The sequence below is a fragment of the Andrena cerasifolii genome, chromosome 3, assembly GCF_050908995.1.
Source record: "Andrena cerasifolii isolate SP2316 chromosome 3, iyAndCera1_principal, whole genome shotgun sequence".
NCBI lineage: Eukaryota > Metazoa > Arthropoda > Insecta > Hymenoptera > Andrenidae > Andrena > Andrena cerasifolii.
Genome location: NC_135120.1, coordinates 7,586,395 through 7,602,733, shown reverse-complemented (window position 1 = coordinate 7,602,733; position 16,339 = coordinate 7,586,395). Strand labels below are relative to the sequence as shown.

The 16,339-nt window shown below is 43.6% G+C and overlaps 2 protein-coding genes and 1 pseudogene across 6 annotated transcripts in view; 1 reads left to right on the top strand and 2 right to left on the bottom strand.

Moving 5' to 3' along the window:
- The window catches only part of Mam (neurogenic protein mastermind), a 292,981-nt gene that overhangs the window by 131,099 nt on the left and 145,543 nt on the right, over positions 1-16,339 (bottom strand). For 2 of the 5 annotated variants that reach the window (XM_076808500.1, XM_076808501.1), the window contains exon 1: positions 7-2,576. The exons of the other annotated variants lie outside the window; for them this stretch is intronic. In XM_076808500.1, the coding sequence (XP_076664615.1) occupies positions 7-66 (60 nt within the window). In that variant the 5' untranslated portion in view covers positions 67-2,576. Of the gene's footprint in view, positions 1-6; positions 2,577-16,339 lie in introns of those variants that run through there. 5 annotated transcript variants of the gene reach the window in all.
- Positions 7,023-7,659, bottom strand: LOC143367226 (cytochrome c oxidase subunit 2 pseudogene; annotated as a pseudogene).
- LOC143367044 (uncharacterized) lies at positions 8,906-12,128 on the top strand. The gene is made up of 4 exons (XM_076808657.1): positions 8,906-9,014; positions 9,164-11,034; positions 11,245-11,446; positions 11,517-12,128. Exons 2-4 carry the CDS (start codon positions 10,630-10,632, stop codon positions 11,678-11,680), a joined length of 771 nt encoding a protein of 256 aa, XP_076664772.1. The 5' UTR covers positions 8,906-9,014; positions 9,164-10,629; the 3' UTR covers positions 11,681-12,128.

Genomic DNA, 16,339 nt, shown 5'->3' with positions numbered 1-16,339 from the left:
AAATACCTTGCTTTCAAGCTGGGCTTTTCTCTTTCTTCCGTTCGTTGTCTGTGCTTCTCGAATCATCCGAAGGTTTACCACGAATTTATTTCCGTTTGCTGACGATCCTCGATCAAGTGTGTGCTCGTAACCCTCGTGCGCGTTCTCGCCGATACGTCACAACACGCGACGGAGAACAGTCGAAGGAGGCGAGTTGCACCCAACTACCGTGTATTGTGCGTGACCGTTACACTCCGCCAGTCGCACATTGTGTGCGTGTACGTATTACGATAACTTTATTCCTCCTCCTTCCTAGGTGGCCACTATCTTCCTTCCCTTTTCGTTGTGTCCCTGTCGCCACTCCGCCACGGCGACTCGACTATTTTTGTTGCGATGGAAGTAACGGCGGTGGTAGCACGCGTCGCTCCCCCACTCTTTATCTCGCTCGTTCGCTTTCCTTCCTCCTTCGCGCCGCGTTCTTCCCTTTCCACGTTCTTCAGCACCGCGTCGTTGTCGCCGTCCTCGTTCCCCGTCTTCCTCGTCGTCGTCGTCGTTGTCGTCGTCGTCGTTGTCGTCGTCGTCGTTGTCGTCGTCGTCGTTGTCGTCGCCGTTGGCCCTTTGTTCCCTTTGTTTACAATGCACAGATCGGCCGGCAGCGCGTTGCCCCCCTGCCAGCAGTCGGACGCCGGAAAGAAGAGGAGGAAGAGGTGGAAGAGGACGACCGGGTTTTTTCATACGCGAACATCGGCCGGCAACGCTCCTCGTACGGCTCGCCTTTCCCTTCCTCCCGCCCCTGTCACGTACAGATTACTGTGCTCGTACGCGAGAATTCGCCGAGATCGTTGCGCTCTCGATGTTTTGGGAATCCTTTCTGGGTCGACGGCCACGCGCCCGTCCCCAAGCGGACCACGCTACTATTCTCTCCCCCTTCTACTCCGAATATCTTCTCTCTACCTGCTTCCTGCGCGGCGTCGCTCTTCTCGATACCAATCGGAGGCACTGTGCAGAGGACAGCAGGGAAACGAGGAGGAGAGGAGGCGAGCGAACAGCGACAGAGAGGCAAATGTAGGACCACGTGGGAGGCACACCAGCAGCGAAGGTACGAGGCGCGAACGCTCGAACGGCAGTGGCGTACGACAGAAAAGAGAAGAAGAAGAGCAAGGACCCTATGGTGCTAGTCCTATCGAAGTCCGCGAGCGATTGACTCCCGCGCGTCCCGGTCTGAGGACCGTGGCACGCGTGAGGGGGATTCCCACGGGAGGAGAAGCACCGAGGAACGAGGGGAAGCCGAGAGCGGGGGTCGACGGTGTCGGGGATGAGAGGGAAGAATCGGCGGCGGTGGCAGCGACGGCCGCGGTAGAACCAGGAGGTAACGCTGAAGAGGGACTGCGAGAGGAAAGGGGTGGGGAGCGGAGCAGCGTCCACGACGGCGGAGCGGGGTGAGTATGGCGCGTGCCACTACACGCTAGCAGGTGGAGTGCGCGTGCCCAGAAATCTTCTCCCTCCTCTCTCTCCTCTCTCTTCCCTCTCCTGGCTATCTCGTCTTCCCTCTTACTTTCCTCCTTCCTCCCACTATCTATCTCTCTCTTTCTCCCGCCCGCTTCCTCTCTCTCTCTCTATCTGCGTCCTGCCTCTTCCTCTCTATCCCTCTCTGTCCCACTGCAGTGGTTGTCTATGCTCCACGGAGTTGATCCTCTTCGCAAACACGAAGCTCTCTCCGCCACCTCTTTCTTCCTCCTTCCACGCTCGTTTCCTCGTTCTTCCGGCCCGCGGTCGTTGTTATTCCGTTTCTTGTCGCAAACGTGCCCGTTCCGCGACTAATTTACCCGCGTTACGTTTCTTGCTCGCGTTACACCACCTCAATGAGACTACAGAGGGGCGACCGTGCTGTTACCGCTCCGGTTTCTTTTCGGTGGCCAGTGACAGTGAAATCGCACGAGATTTCGGTCAAAGCAGCCGATAGACTCTCTGAACTTTAATCGCCCTTGGCGCGATTCTCCTCTGCGCGTCTTTCGCGGTTGGCAACGCGTCGGGCGCGATTAGGCGACATCGTAATTTTAACTCGTCGCACGATTCGATGATTCCTGCATTCATAATATTTACGCGGCGCGTGAGCGAGCATGAGCGCGATCAGGTTATTCTCGTAGCCGCCGATAAGAGTTGCTAACGAAAGTCTCGGCTGCGATAACCGTCGAGGGCACGTAGCCAAGTCATCGTGACAAATTTAAAGTTGTTATATCCGCGGCGATCTTTCGCGCGGCTAGCACTGGGAATGCGTCCCTCCTCCTTATCGGCGCGCTTCGTGGTTCAACGAACGGCACTTTATCGTACGTATCGCAGACCCCAAAGATCGCGAGTACTTGATAAAGAGCTGTAATGTTAATGTGCGACGAGTTCGGTAGTTTGGATCGAACTGACTTTCGGGGAGAATGCGAGAGCAATGGAGAATCTAGATCCCGTCGCACGATAACGCCGCGTACACTCTACGTCCGCTGGCGGAGCTGTCACGCTGCGCACGTGGTTCGCGGGGAGCGCGAAACGACAACAAGCCCCACACGGAGAACCTGACGCCCCGAAGAGTCGCCAGCCACTGACTCTCTTTTTCTCGATTCGGCTCGACTCGACTGGCCTCGCCTCGATTCGACTGGCCTCGCCTCGGTTCGGCTCGGCTCGCCTCGCCATGTCTCGTCTCGCCTCACCTCACCGCACCGCTCTGCGTCTCGTGACGTTTCGTCCCGTCTCGTATCGTCTCGTGTCGTCTCGTCTCAACCCGTCCCGTCTCGTTGTGCTAAGGCACGCCGCACCACGCCACACCACGGCATGGCGAAGCGCGCACGTAGCCACGCGCGTTCGGCTCCACTCGTCCCCGAAGCCGAGTCGACCCGAGGCGACTCGTCACGACTTCGACTCCGATTTGCGCTCCACTCGTTCGTCGATCGGAGCTTTGCCTGCCTGCCTACTTGCTTTACACCACCCGTATCATGCCACCGACTACAAAGGCTCGAGAGAACCTCTCTCCTCTCCGCTCCTCTCCTCTCTTCCCGAGAACGGTGACTGTACCGTAACGCGCGTCTACCATGTATAGTTCCGATAGTCCTACGCTGTGTCAGTGCGGCGTCAGGCGAAGGAAGCCGAGTCAATATGATGCACCGTGAACTATAAGATCGCCGGGGGGGAACGTAAGTGACGATCGACGTTATACACATTGTTACGCGCAGTGAATATGTGCGGTATTCTTTCAACGCCTACGATATAAGTGCAGGAATTTCAGTAGCTAGGTAACAACGAAAGACAACAAGCCCGACATGAAGTATAAATTCTCACGAAAGAGATGGGAGAAGTTTCGTTTCGACCAAGGCGGAGATCAGCTCTCTTATCGGAGCTGATTTAGACCCTCCTGTACGAAACGTTTCGAATCGCAATAAACAACAGAGACGCCGATTATTTCTGTATCCTGCGAAACGAAAACAAGGAAACTTTCTCCGAGAGACATAGAAATCGTTGGAGGCCTGAATGCGAGAGTCGCGAGCGCGACTTAAGCGGCTGCCGTGCAGCTGGCAGCGACGCTTTTACACAGGCGCATTCGCGACACGTCGCCCGCACTCCCAACCTCCACCAACACTTGGCCGTTGCGTCATCATGGTTTCACGCTGCGCCGGGATTCGACGAGAGAGTAGAGCGCGCGCGAGCGCGTACGCGAGCGCGCAAACGGGACCAGTGCGAGAGCGACGCATCTGTACCGCTCCGCTTACACTTATTACAAATCCGCCAGTGATACTCAACCCAATTTCAAGCGGCGCGCGAGCATGACTCGTCGCTACACCGCTCTTATCCGTATCTTCTCCATCGTATTTCGCAAAGTTAAAGTATCGTGGCGGCTCGTAAAAAAATGGTGTCCGTGCCGATTCACCTATATGAATCCTCGTGTCTGAATCGATGAAACGTTAACTTTCATCTTGACATTCAACGTGAGATAGTTTCCTTTACTTCTTGCGCACTCTGCTCGGAGGAGGGGGGGCTAGAAATGTTGGCTGTACTTCTGAAAGGGACCGGTGGCCGATCGAGATGAAACTTCGTGGGTATTACGAGGTGTGTGGAAAGACCCCAACTATAAAATTTTAGCTTCGGCAATTAATGTGTTAAAAATATACAGGGGTAGTTGTGCATAAAAGGGGACGCGTTACAGATTGTTTTTAATCACTTTGCCACGGTCCCTCCTTTTAACAATATTTCTGTTGACTTATACCGACACAACGCATTCCACATTCCAAATTGTCCCGGGTTTTAGTATTGGTTGGAGCTAGGTTAGTGCGGAGGACGCGTAAAGCATTGTAGCGAACCGATTCGAGTTTGGCGATGCTAAAAATGAGACTGACAAGGGGAGGACACCATGTGGCAGGCACCGATTTTGATGAGCCTTGGCATGATGGATCCATGTCGAAAATAAGTAAATAGGTGTCCGAGCGTTTCTGCCAATGGGCCTTAATAATAGAGATATTTACATGTAAATTATTACAAATTTAGGGTTTTAGTGGGTAAATATCCCACACTACCCTCGCGCTCGCGGGAGATTCCCTTCTGGTGGAGTCGGGGTGCCTTTTGAAGATGTCTCCACGTTAAAAAAAAACTTTATAAATTTTTTTTATAAATTAGGTATTTTTTATATTTTTTTTTTAACTTGGGGAAATCTTTAAATCCCACCACGACCGGTCAAATGACCGTTTTTTAAATTTCGATTAGAATTTCCTAGGGTAAGTGTGGGCACTGCGGATGCCCCGATTACTGCGGATATTTTAAAGCAGAACATATTTAATGTTGGAAAGTACATAACCTGATGAAAAAATTTGATAAAATTATTTTAAACTGTATTACAGATAATTATTAATAAATATATACAGCAAAATTATTATTAATTCTTTTATCGTAGTTTGAAATTCGGCAAGGCGAAACTTCGGTCGATTCCCGATATGGCGGTCATGAACACCTACTTGAAAAGCATTTATATTTTTGTTGTTAACAGTAATACATGTAATGCAGCGTTGTTACTGGATAGAGTAAGAATTATTTTCCAGAAAATCAGCGAATCAGTCATCTACATTTTAGTTTTAATTTTTATTTCTCACCGCAGTATTAGGTGCAGTACTTTACACCATGCGCATGTATTACTGCGGACTGACGACAGCGTAACCTAATCTTTTCTCCGACCGTACTTCAACCTAACGTCCAAAGTGAGCCGCGGTGCGTGAGTGACAATTACCACTCTATAAAGAAGCCAAGAAAAGATAAAGGTGAGAAAAAAATATTAAACAATAACAGAAAAGTCAATAGGCTTTCTTGTACTAATATTTCGCCTAACATCAGTCCGTAGTAACACACGCGCAGTAATTGGTATTTCGTTAGTAACTGGCACGCAGTAATGCATACCATGTCCGCAGTAACTCCTGCAATGACATTGATGTTTCAATCTCTGTATTTTTAATTAACTGTACCTATTACCCCGCCCTCACATTTTGTTATGGAATTATTAGGGTCCCAACTTTCTTTTAAACAAAAGGAGGAGGGATTTTCATTCATTTGAGCGTTTTATCGAACGTTCTTAAAAGTCCGCAGTAATACCCACACTTACCCTATATACAACGTAATTGAATCGTCATTAAACTTCACCACTTTTCCTCAAATATACGTATGTACATGATATACTTCTCAATAAAAGAAACTATATTTTTATACTGTCAAATTGGCTATTATTTTCATAAGTTGTGCTAAAGGTAGGATTAAGTATACGTGAAGTGTCGGTAGGAATAGTGTTAAAACGCCACGGCCGCTATGAAATTTTGAATAATTTCCATGTAAATATCTCTATTATTAAGGCCCATTGGCAGAAACACTCGCACACCTATTCACTTATTTTCGACACAGATCCATCGTGCGAAGTCTCATCAAAATCCGTGTCTACCACATGGTGTCCTCCCCTTGTGAGGCTACAAATTTTCAAAATGAAAAGATTAGGGGACGGAAGGAAGAGTTCCCGGGTAGAAAAGCCTGCACCAACGTCCAAAAAAAAAATAAAAACAATAAAAAATGAACAAAATTTTTTGTATTAATATTTCGAAAGCTAATAAATACTCGAAGCTACAATTTTAGATTTATAGTCCACACCCCCTCCCCACTCCTTCCCCCAAACCTCATCTCGATCGGCCACCCCTGTCCCTTTCGGAATAATATCCGAAAAGTTAGTCTGCGACTTAGGTAAACAGAAATATGGCAACGATGCTACTCCTGAATCGCAAGGTCAAGATGGAGCGGGAAGCGCGAGCATTAATCTCTTCCCGACTTGTTCGGCCACAGAACAGATCCGCGGGCAGCGCTATCAGCTACGCTTACCGGCCGCGATACGAATCATGAAAACGAGAAGCAATATTAACGACACGCGGATGTCGCGTGCAGATATCGCGACAGTCCAAGGGAGCAGTGTTCGTAATTAAACGTCCGCGCACGGGCATCATAAAGGCGATTCGTGCGAGCGACATCACCCGCGCGCAATTGATGATTGTCGTCGCCCGCTGGACATTCTTTGCATAGTGGAGGCCGCGCGTGTCGCGTTTCAATTAATACGGACGCCGCGCTAGTGGCAATTTTCAGGATAAACGATCCCATCCGACTGTGTACCGGGGCCTCTTCACCGTCCACGGTCCCCGGTTACCAACTTTCCCCGCCCACCGGCCCGCGATAATCTCCCTTCATATACCCGCGAACAGTTTTCCTCAAATCGGCTGGATATCTAATCACGCGCCGCGGGCATTTCACTTCGGAGTAAAAGGCTCCCCCAAACCAACGCGAATATCCGCTCCGCGCCGCGGATCAGATAAGGCAGCAGTTTTTTTTATACGTGGTGACTTATGGGCAGTGTTATCTGATCCGCGACATTAGAAGTATTCGCTTGTGCTATAATATGGTTTAAGAGACCAATTCTTGCATTTCGGACATCTAATGAAAAAATATTATTTATTAATAATTTTAAAACGACAATTTAATGTTATTTTTTAATTAATTCTTTGAATGTTTTGAAATGAGTTTAATCAGTTTTTAAAGTTTTTAACGGATGTTCTTTCTATTACAATAAATCTATGGTTTGAGCCGCAGATTTCTGAACATTGACCATAGAATAATTTTATTCTGCTCGATTTGAGTATAATATAGTTATTTGATTAATTCGTCCAGGAGTGGCATCTATTTTTATACCTAACGAAGGAATTGTTCATGAGTGAATTACATCTGTGGATGTAGTGATTAATAGAGATCTTATAGGGAACAATTATTCGGTTGTCTACATCTAAAAGACGGAATGTGTTTATAGTTTCAATTTCATTAATTATACAGGAGTTGTGACAGCGGCCATGGCCGTGATGGAAACACCGGTTCCCGTAAGATCACCGAAGTTAAACATCACGGGGCGGCGTACTGGGAAAAGATGGGTGACCATCACCCGAAGAAGAGAGGAGGGAAAAAGGAAAAATGACTATCATTCGTTGTTGGGCAATATAAGCGAAATGCTTGAAACGCCATCCTGTGTTAGAAACACACAAGAAAACAAAAAATACAAATATAGGAGTTGAGTTCAATATTGTTGAAGTCTGGATATTCATAACTTCAGTATCATTGATAACCAATTGATTTAATTGTGAAAAAGGGATATCATAATTCATCACGATTCGCTGCCGCCGCGAATATTCGCGTTGGTCCGTGGGAGCCTAAACGCGAACGCGCGGCGCGATTACGCGGTGACCGTTTTTGATGATGATACACCATTCTGGTATCACCACACCCCGGTAACCTGTCATCGAGCAACCAGTCGAAAAATCCGGGCTGATTTGGGGGAGCACAATTAAGATAAATAAGTGGAGATTAAGGGAGCGCGCCCAAGGGTAGACGCTCGGTGTCGCAAGGGAGAACTAAACGTGCCGAAATATTTTTAAGAAGTGTACAGGGTGGTGGGACGAAAGCAGCGGCCGGTAAAGATGCCCCAGTTGCGTGCAGGAAAAGTCAAGAACCCAGGGGCGTACTGTGTACAGTTTCTCCGATCAAGAGTAATGAAATTAATCCTTCTACCGGAGAATGAAGCCGATGGCACCCCTCGGATCCTACACTTTACAGAGGAAACTCCCCAGACGATCCTAACCGTTGCTCGATTTCACACGAAATAAAGATCGACGAAAGGCGGTCGGCCGCCCCCTCTCGACTCGCTGCGCTCTAACTTCGAGCCCGGTTCGTCGGGCGACTAAATTCTTCGGGACCCGTCGACGACACGGAATTAATGTTTAATTCGATTCGTTTTCCGCGCAACGAAACGAGCCGAGCTACCGGTAAATCCAATTAACGATACCCTTTTCTCCGCGCGACGAAGGCGCGGCCACCGAACGGTCCTCGATGAGTTATTAAAAGTTTCCCCGGGGGGGGGAGCTCGATCGCGGTCGACGTCCGCGTATCGAACCTCGCCGGGAACAAATGCAATTTCGTTGCTTCTGAACCCATCCCTCCCGTTCTCGCATATTTTTAGGTTAGACTATTTTCGAAAATGCGTGGAACATGGCGGCGACGGGGGTCCGGTTGGGAGGGGGGAGGGAGAGGGCGGTGGGAGAATACCGATCGTTCTTCCCTCTTTTTTTCCCTCCCTTTCCTCCGCGGTAAGGTAGTTGACCCGGTTCTCGATCGGAACCCAATTGTCGATCACCGAAGTAAAAAATACTATTTTAAAATAATTGGTGTGTCGTAAGTACAAGCAATAAAATGTTATTATATTTATAAACTATTTAAGAAACAGTTAAAAAAAATTTAGACGCATAAGCAGTGTCATCTGTGAGGAAATAATTATAATACTCGAGTAGTATCAGAGTTTCAACATTTCTCCTACTTTCTAGTCTACTTAACGAAGTGCGCAATAGTTTTAATCATTAAACTTTGTCTCGGAAGTCGGAAAAAACGGTTTTGGGTTATTTTAATAGTATACTTAAGTAAATGTGGCTAAGGAGAAAAAGGTAAGTTGTAATGTATTTACTTTTTAATATTATTAATTAGATGATCAACAATGCCGTCCAGTTTTATGCACCTAGCCTTATTTTCGATCATTGAATTAAATTATATATAATGTTCTTTAATTAAAAGAATTAAAATTTTTCATTTACAGAATGACAATGTAAGAAGAAGTTAGAAATTTTATACGCTTTCGGATAAGGGAAAATCGTTAAAACATGTTAAAAAAGGTACGAGCATACGTGCTGCTAGTGAAGCATTTAACGTGCCTTATGCCGCCCTTCATTCAAGGGTTAAGGGAAAATATTCCATCAATGTAAAACCAGGCCCTAAAAGTGTCTTCAGCAAAGAAGAAGAATCAGAATTAATAAAATGGATTTTCCATGCGAGTCAATGTGGATTTCCATTGACGAAAGAAAATTTATTAGAGAGCGTTCAAAATATTGTACTTAAAAGAAACTGGACCACACCTTTCCCAAAAGGAAGGCCATCAAAACATTGGTACAATGCTTTTTTGAAAAGGAACCCTAACTTATCTGAGAAAATGTACCAAAACTTAAGAAAAAGAAGAGCAAATGTCACAAAAGAATCTTTAAAAATGTGGTTTGCTGAGATATAGGTGTACCTTGAATCCAAAAATCTTCTAAATATAGGTCCAGAGCGTATTTTTAATTTAGATGAATCTGCTTTTTTTTTAAGTTCGAAGGGAAGTAAAGTATTAGTACGAAAGGGCACAAAGTCTGTATATAATATTTGTGGAAATGATAAGGAGTGTTATACAGCTCTTATTGCTGGAAATGCTGCTGGACAATTAGCCTTAAATATGGTAATTTATAATAATCAAAGGATTCCACCTTTAGTAGCGCAACATTTTTGAGAAGAATTCGTTGTGGGGAAAAGTGAAACAGGCTGGATGGCTAGTGAAACTTTTTATATGTACATAGTAAATACTTTCTACCAATGGTGTCTTGATAAAAGAATCGAATTTCCCCTCGTGTTATATGTAGATGGGCACAGTTCTCATTTAACTTTGTCACTAAGTGACTTTTGTAGTGAGCATCAAATGGAGTTAATAGCTTTATTTCCCAACGCAACGCATATCATGCAACCTCTGGACGTTGCATTATTCCGTCCGTTAAAAAAAGCTTATAAAGATGCTGTTCAAGCTTGGCGAATGGAAAATAATGTGGCCAACCCTTAAACAAAGATTTATTTCCATCAGTACTGAAAAATGCTCTAAATTCAGTAGAATCAAAGATTTTGCCAAATGGGTTCAGAAAATGTGGACTTTATCCATTTTCTGAAAATGCAATAGATTACAATAAATTAATTCGAAGTAGCGAAGAAGTAGATCAAGGAGGTGGTATAAGCAAAGAAATTACTTGTACCTCTGCTTTTCAAGAAAATATAAATTTTATCCACTCAAATATTGATTCTGATGTTTTACAAGAATTAAAAAAAAATGCTTTGAATAGTGGAAAATGGACTGGCTCAGTAAAATATGATGAATTATATTCTTTTTGGTCGAGATCTCAAAATAAGGTTCCTGAAGCTGAAAATAATTTTGAGCTGATTGACATAGATAAAATACCAGGGGATATAGTAAGTAGTATAACTGAAATGGATATCACTAATGATTTCATTGACTTGAATTGCACAACTGATAAATGTAAGATTGCCCCTATCAGTAAACTTGATGGCAATTGTACAGTTATACAGGAACTTATTGTAAACGAAGATGGTTCAACTAGTGAAATCAAAACAAAACACAAAAATGTCAACAGCATAGATGCTAATGGAATAAATACTCAAGCTGCTAATGTATCTTCGAATAAAGAAGTCGATGAAAACAGAATGGCTATTGATGTAGCTGATACAGCACCTTTGGATAAAGGATTTGATGAAAATAAAGTTATTACAGATACTGCTGCTGTCAAAAATAATGATATTATGATACAGTTTATTGGTACGAAGGAAGATGTCTGTCAAAATGGTAGTATTGAAATTGAAAATAAAGGTTTAAAGGTAAAGAAGTTTCTTAGAATTTAATTATTTAATATTCATAATGTGAAAAATCAAAGTTCAAATAGAAAAAAAATTGTACTTTTAAAGGCAACTTTGATAGTTAAACATTAAAGAAATTATCGCGTATTAATTTAATATGTTCTGTACGTATAAGTTATAATTAATATTAATATATACATTGTATGCTATTCAGAAATACTGTACATTTAGGATACTGATGTTTGTAATGATATAGCAGTTCCTGAGATGCCTTTAAATTTGACTGTAGATAATAGGTTTAGAAATAAGAATAGTATTAGTATGAATTTAAATTCTAACACAGAAAATAAAGAAACTGGAACTGAAGAAGCCACAATGATTTCTGTACTAAGTACAGAAAATCATACAAAAAGCAATTCTACCACACTTAAGGGTATGATATTAATATTTATTTTCCTGTTCTTCTGTTAAATGTAGATGACTGATAGAATCTTATTGTTCAGGTTCTGTTTCCCAGTCACCATTTAAAGAGTACCTATTTTGGCCACAGAATAAATTAAATGACAAGCAAAATAAAGAAGAGCAAATATCAGCTTCCACATGTGGCAACTGCTGCAGAATGGAGATCATGGCATATAATGAAAAACGAACAAAAGCAAAAAGATGAAGAGAGGAAAGCTGAAATGAAATCGCAACGACAGAATAATATTAAAATAAAAGAAAAAGTACAAGAAAATTTAAGTAGAATAAAAACAGAAAAAGTCAGAATACAGACGCTACTTAAAAAATTACAATCAACTATTCAAAGAAATAAGACAGAGCAAAAATTATTACAATTCGAGTTGAAAAGCGAACTAGTAGAGGAAAAAAAGTTAAGTTTAAATCGACTAATAAAGAATCTTGAAGAGATGATTGCAGTAAACTTAATAAGAAAGGAAGAGTTAATAAAAATTAAAAAAAATATATAACTGAAGAAGAAAGGAATATTAAAAAACAACAAAATACAAATAAAAAGCCTTTAACCAAAAAGAAAAATGATCTCATTGATAAAGAAAACGTTAATTCGAATTAATTTCTTTCATTAATTTTGCTCGAATAATACACAGATATATCGTACTAATTAATCACAAAATTATCAAATATTTTAAACGCAGTATTTTTTGTCTTCTATAGTATTATACTTAATAAATATTTATATTGTTATCGGAACTCGATAAATATGTTTAATAAAATATACAATTTTAAATTCTCTATCTTTTTACTTATTTTAATGATAACAAAATGTTTCTGAACATTTACAAAATACTGCTCGACATTTGCGTTCCAAAGATTGATTTCTTTAAACTACTATATTAACAAAAATGTTCGATTTAAATAATATTTTTCAATTTTATTGACTCCATTAATACGTAAACTTATTATCCTGACGAAATTTCGGTCTCTTTCCCCACTAGAATAATTGTTTCAACCTAATAAAATCTGAACTAATCACTAAGCGATCGAGAATCAGGTCAACTACCTTATATCTCCCGGCTCGTTTTCGCCCACAGCCGCGTAAAAGAAGCCAGCACCGGTATTATCCGCACAATGCACACACAGAAGAAAGGATTCCGCGGGAGGAAGAAGCAGGGAAAGAGTAAACAGGGACTGAGAGAGACGAGGAGACGCGAGGTCGATGCCGCCTTCTACTGATTTGCGAGATCACTCTCTCCTTTACTCTTTCTTGCCTCTCCTCTCTGTTTCCCTGCTATCCACCTTCTCTCCCGCTTTTTCTCCCATCGCAACTTGTCACCCTGCCAGTCCCTCCTGTTTCTGGGTTCGCTGTTCATCGGAATGCGAGAGTAGGTACCTACTCCTCTCTCCACCTCATTGACGGCACGCCGGGAGAAGAACCGACTGATTTTCCGTCCCATTGCCTCCGTCGCGCTGCCCAATCCTATTTATCGTTACAATTATTGTCCCGCGTGTTTTCACCAACGGGGGACGGCTAGCATTTGTTATCAGAGGACTCTTGGGCTTGCGAACTCGTTCACCCTACCGTCTTCGGGTGCATAGAGAAGAAATCTACATCGGGCGTGCGTTAAGTCTCGGTTATGTCAAAGTAGACCCCAAGTTCGACCTAAGGCCGCGTTCGGATCTGAACCGAACGGCGAGCCGAACGCCACTTGAGACTCCCTAGTGCCGCGTTCCTACGCGTGGAACGTATATTTCTAGCGATTTTCGCCAGTTTAGACAGAGTCTCGTGGCTCGCGGCAGCTGATCGTGCCAGTGGTAAGAAGAAGAGGGACGTAGAGGGTCACTGGCACGACGGATACGGAACTGACACGGAACTGATACCGCAAACTGGGGGAACATTGGCAGGTTTTAGAAACTTTTGTTATATAATTTAAAAATTAACATGTTTACATTTGCTTTAAGTATTATAATATTGCATCTTTTGTAATTGCACTGCAAGTGTCAAAATGTATACAATTTTTGTCCTTTTCCTTCTTTAATATATGTTAAAAACGTTAGTGTACCGGGGTAACATTGGCACATCATATAGACAGCATTAACGGGTTAAGTTTTACTAATCTAAGTTTTACTAAACCGAACCCTAACCCGTACCCGGTTCGGTACGCCGAATCGTCGACTAACCCGCCTAACCGGCTAACAGAATTCATCTGTAACCCGGTTAACCGGGTTAATGCGGTTACAGTATTGCGGTGAAAAACATAGTTGTAACCATGTTTCCAAATAGTAATGAATTTTATTTCAATATCGGAGACTCCTTGGTAGGGTGATGCATGCACGTGAAAGTAGTAAATATGCGAGGTCAAAGATTAACTTGGCCGCGCCGAAATCGCGAGCGTTTGCCGACGCACAGTGTAAGGTTTTGGATAAAAATCGCTCGACAGCGCGAATCTTGACCGATTTCTATAATTTTTTTTAAAAAATACTCGTAAAGGACTCAGCAATAACGGATCACAGCAATAAAACCAGCATCTGTTGGTCTAATCTATAGAAAATACTATTTAGCATAACATAACATAAAAGCATGAATAAATAAACTTTGCAGATTAAAGGTATTAAAAATTAATTTCTTGTAAATTAAATATTAACTATAAAATAAAAGTTTACTTTAAATTTACAAAAATTATGTTCGAAATAAACTGTATAGCTGATTTAAATCTTATACTTATAAATTACATTATAAAATTAGTTACCATAAAATATTCGATTCTAATTACTCCGAATTACAATTATTATAAAGTTATTTTTAAATATATACATTAAAAATAAAATCAAAACTAATAAAATTGAAATATAATTTAAAAATATAATATTCAAATCAGCTATGCAGTTTATTTAAAACATAAATTTTGTAAATGTAAAGTAAATTTTACACCTAATATTAAATTTGTAAAAAAATAATTTCTAATATCTTAAATCTGTATAATTTATGTTTTTATGTTATGTTGCGCTAAATAGTGTTTTCTATAAATCAGACCAACAGATATGGGTTTTATTGCACTGCTCCGTTATTGCTGAATCCTTTACGAGTATTTAAAAAAAAAATTATTGAAATCGGTCAAGATTTGCACTGTCGAGCGACTTTTGTCCAAAATCTCACACCGTCTAGACTGTGCGGCTTTAGGACTCGGTTGTTCGGTGCTTCGGTAGTGCCTGCCGCACGGACGAGACCGACTGTCGACCAGATGACGGGACCTTTGCCTATTGTCTAAGGTTTAGGTGTCGAAAATATTCGAATGCTAGAAAATGGAAGCTATAAGGCGAAGCGCGTACACGGCTGTAGAAGATATTAATGCTAAAACATATTGGTGTTAAGTAATAAAGTTTAAGAAATAAAGTATAAATTCCGTTTCCAACAACCCTCTAAAATTAATCGATCCTGCATGGATTATATACTCGTATATCTTAAACATTGTGCATTCATTTGATCTGAATATGTATTGCCTGTAGATTCACACATCACTGACTTGCCTTAAATGACTGTCTAGTCCAGGCTAGACTGTCTTATTTCACTAGTAACCCGCTCGTAGCGGGTTAACCCGGTTACTTCGGTACTTTCTAGAATTTAAGAACCGTTCCCACGCGGTTAGCATGGGTTACAGAGACCTTCCTTGGTTAACCGGGTAAGGGTTACGCGGCGGTTCGGATCCCTGGGCCTAAACTGGCGAAAATCGCTAGAAATATACGTTCCACGCGTAGGAACGTGGCACTAGGGGGTCTCAAGTGGCGTTCGGTTCTGGACGCGGCCTAGGACTACCCTGCTCAGCTGACATTTCACTCCCCAAGCAACAGCAGCAAATCCTAAGAAAAACATTACTCGAGAAGCACAACGAGGCTCGTCTCCCCGGAACCTTGCTCTAGCCACGCGCGCGAGAACGCTCCGCAGCGCAAAGGGTTGCAGAAAACGAGCTTGAGAAAGGAAGCGGAGCCTAGAGGGGATTAAAATAATACGAGAAAACATTTTTATATCCCCGACGCGTACGCACTCTCGGCGCTCCCCCTCCGGCCGGGGCATTCGCGCTAACGAGCCAACCGTTCCATACGGCTCGTCGCAAAAAGCCCCTTAAGGATGACAAATTTCAATTACGCCGGTCTGCGGAGCCGCGAGCGCGCATCGGTCCCCCCCGGTTGGTATCGCGGTGTCCTGCAGTCGCGCGGCCCGCGACGCTCCGCGCGATTTATCTCGGGGCGTGCGCGTAATCGCGCGATTCCAGCGAAAACCTGTCGTCAGCGAATTCCTTTGGCGAACAAAGAGTCCCGGGGCCGCGCGGTACGTCGCTTCCGACGTTCCACCGCTGAGGAAAGCGGCGCACGCGAGTCGCGGGCTGACGGTGGCTGCGCCAAAAAAAAAAAAACAGAGCAGCGAAAGGATTCGGTCTCGTTGATGTCTTCGAGCGGTGCCAACCCCGCGAGCCGCGTTCATTTAAATAAACGCGCGCCTCCGTCTGTCCCGGCCAGTCCACACGAGCCGTTTTTTTTTATTTTTCTCTTTTTTTTTCAGCGCGTAGCCGCGCGCGTGGAAATAAAAACGGTCGTAACACGCGCGACGGCCTGCTCTCTCTCTCTCTCTCTAGCGCGCTCCAGCGCACGGCGAATAAAGAGGCCGAGAAACGCACGGCGGAGAAGAAATTAAGCGCGCGCGGCTATACTCCCCGTCCTGACCCGTGATTTGCTGCTGGAACGTATAACGGCCGCCATGTTGTTAGGCCTGATGCATACGGAATGCCGTTTTTCTGCAACGTGAACTTTGTTGAGCGGCGACGCGATCAACAACGAGGCCTCAGCGTCTCTTCTTACGCGACACGATGAGGAG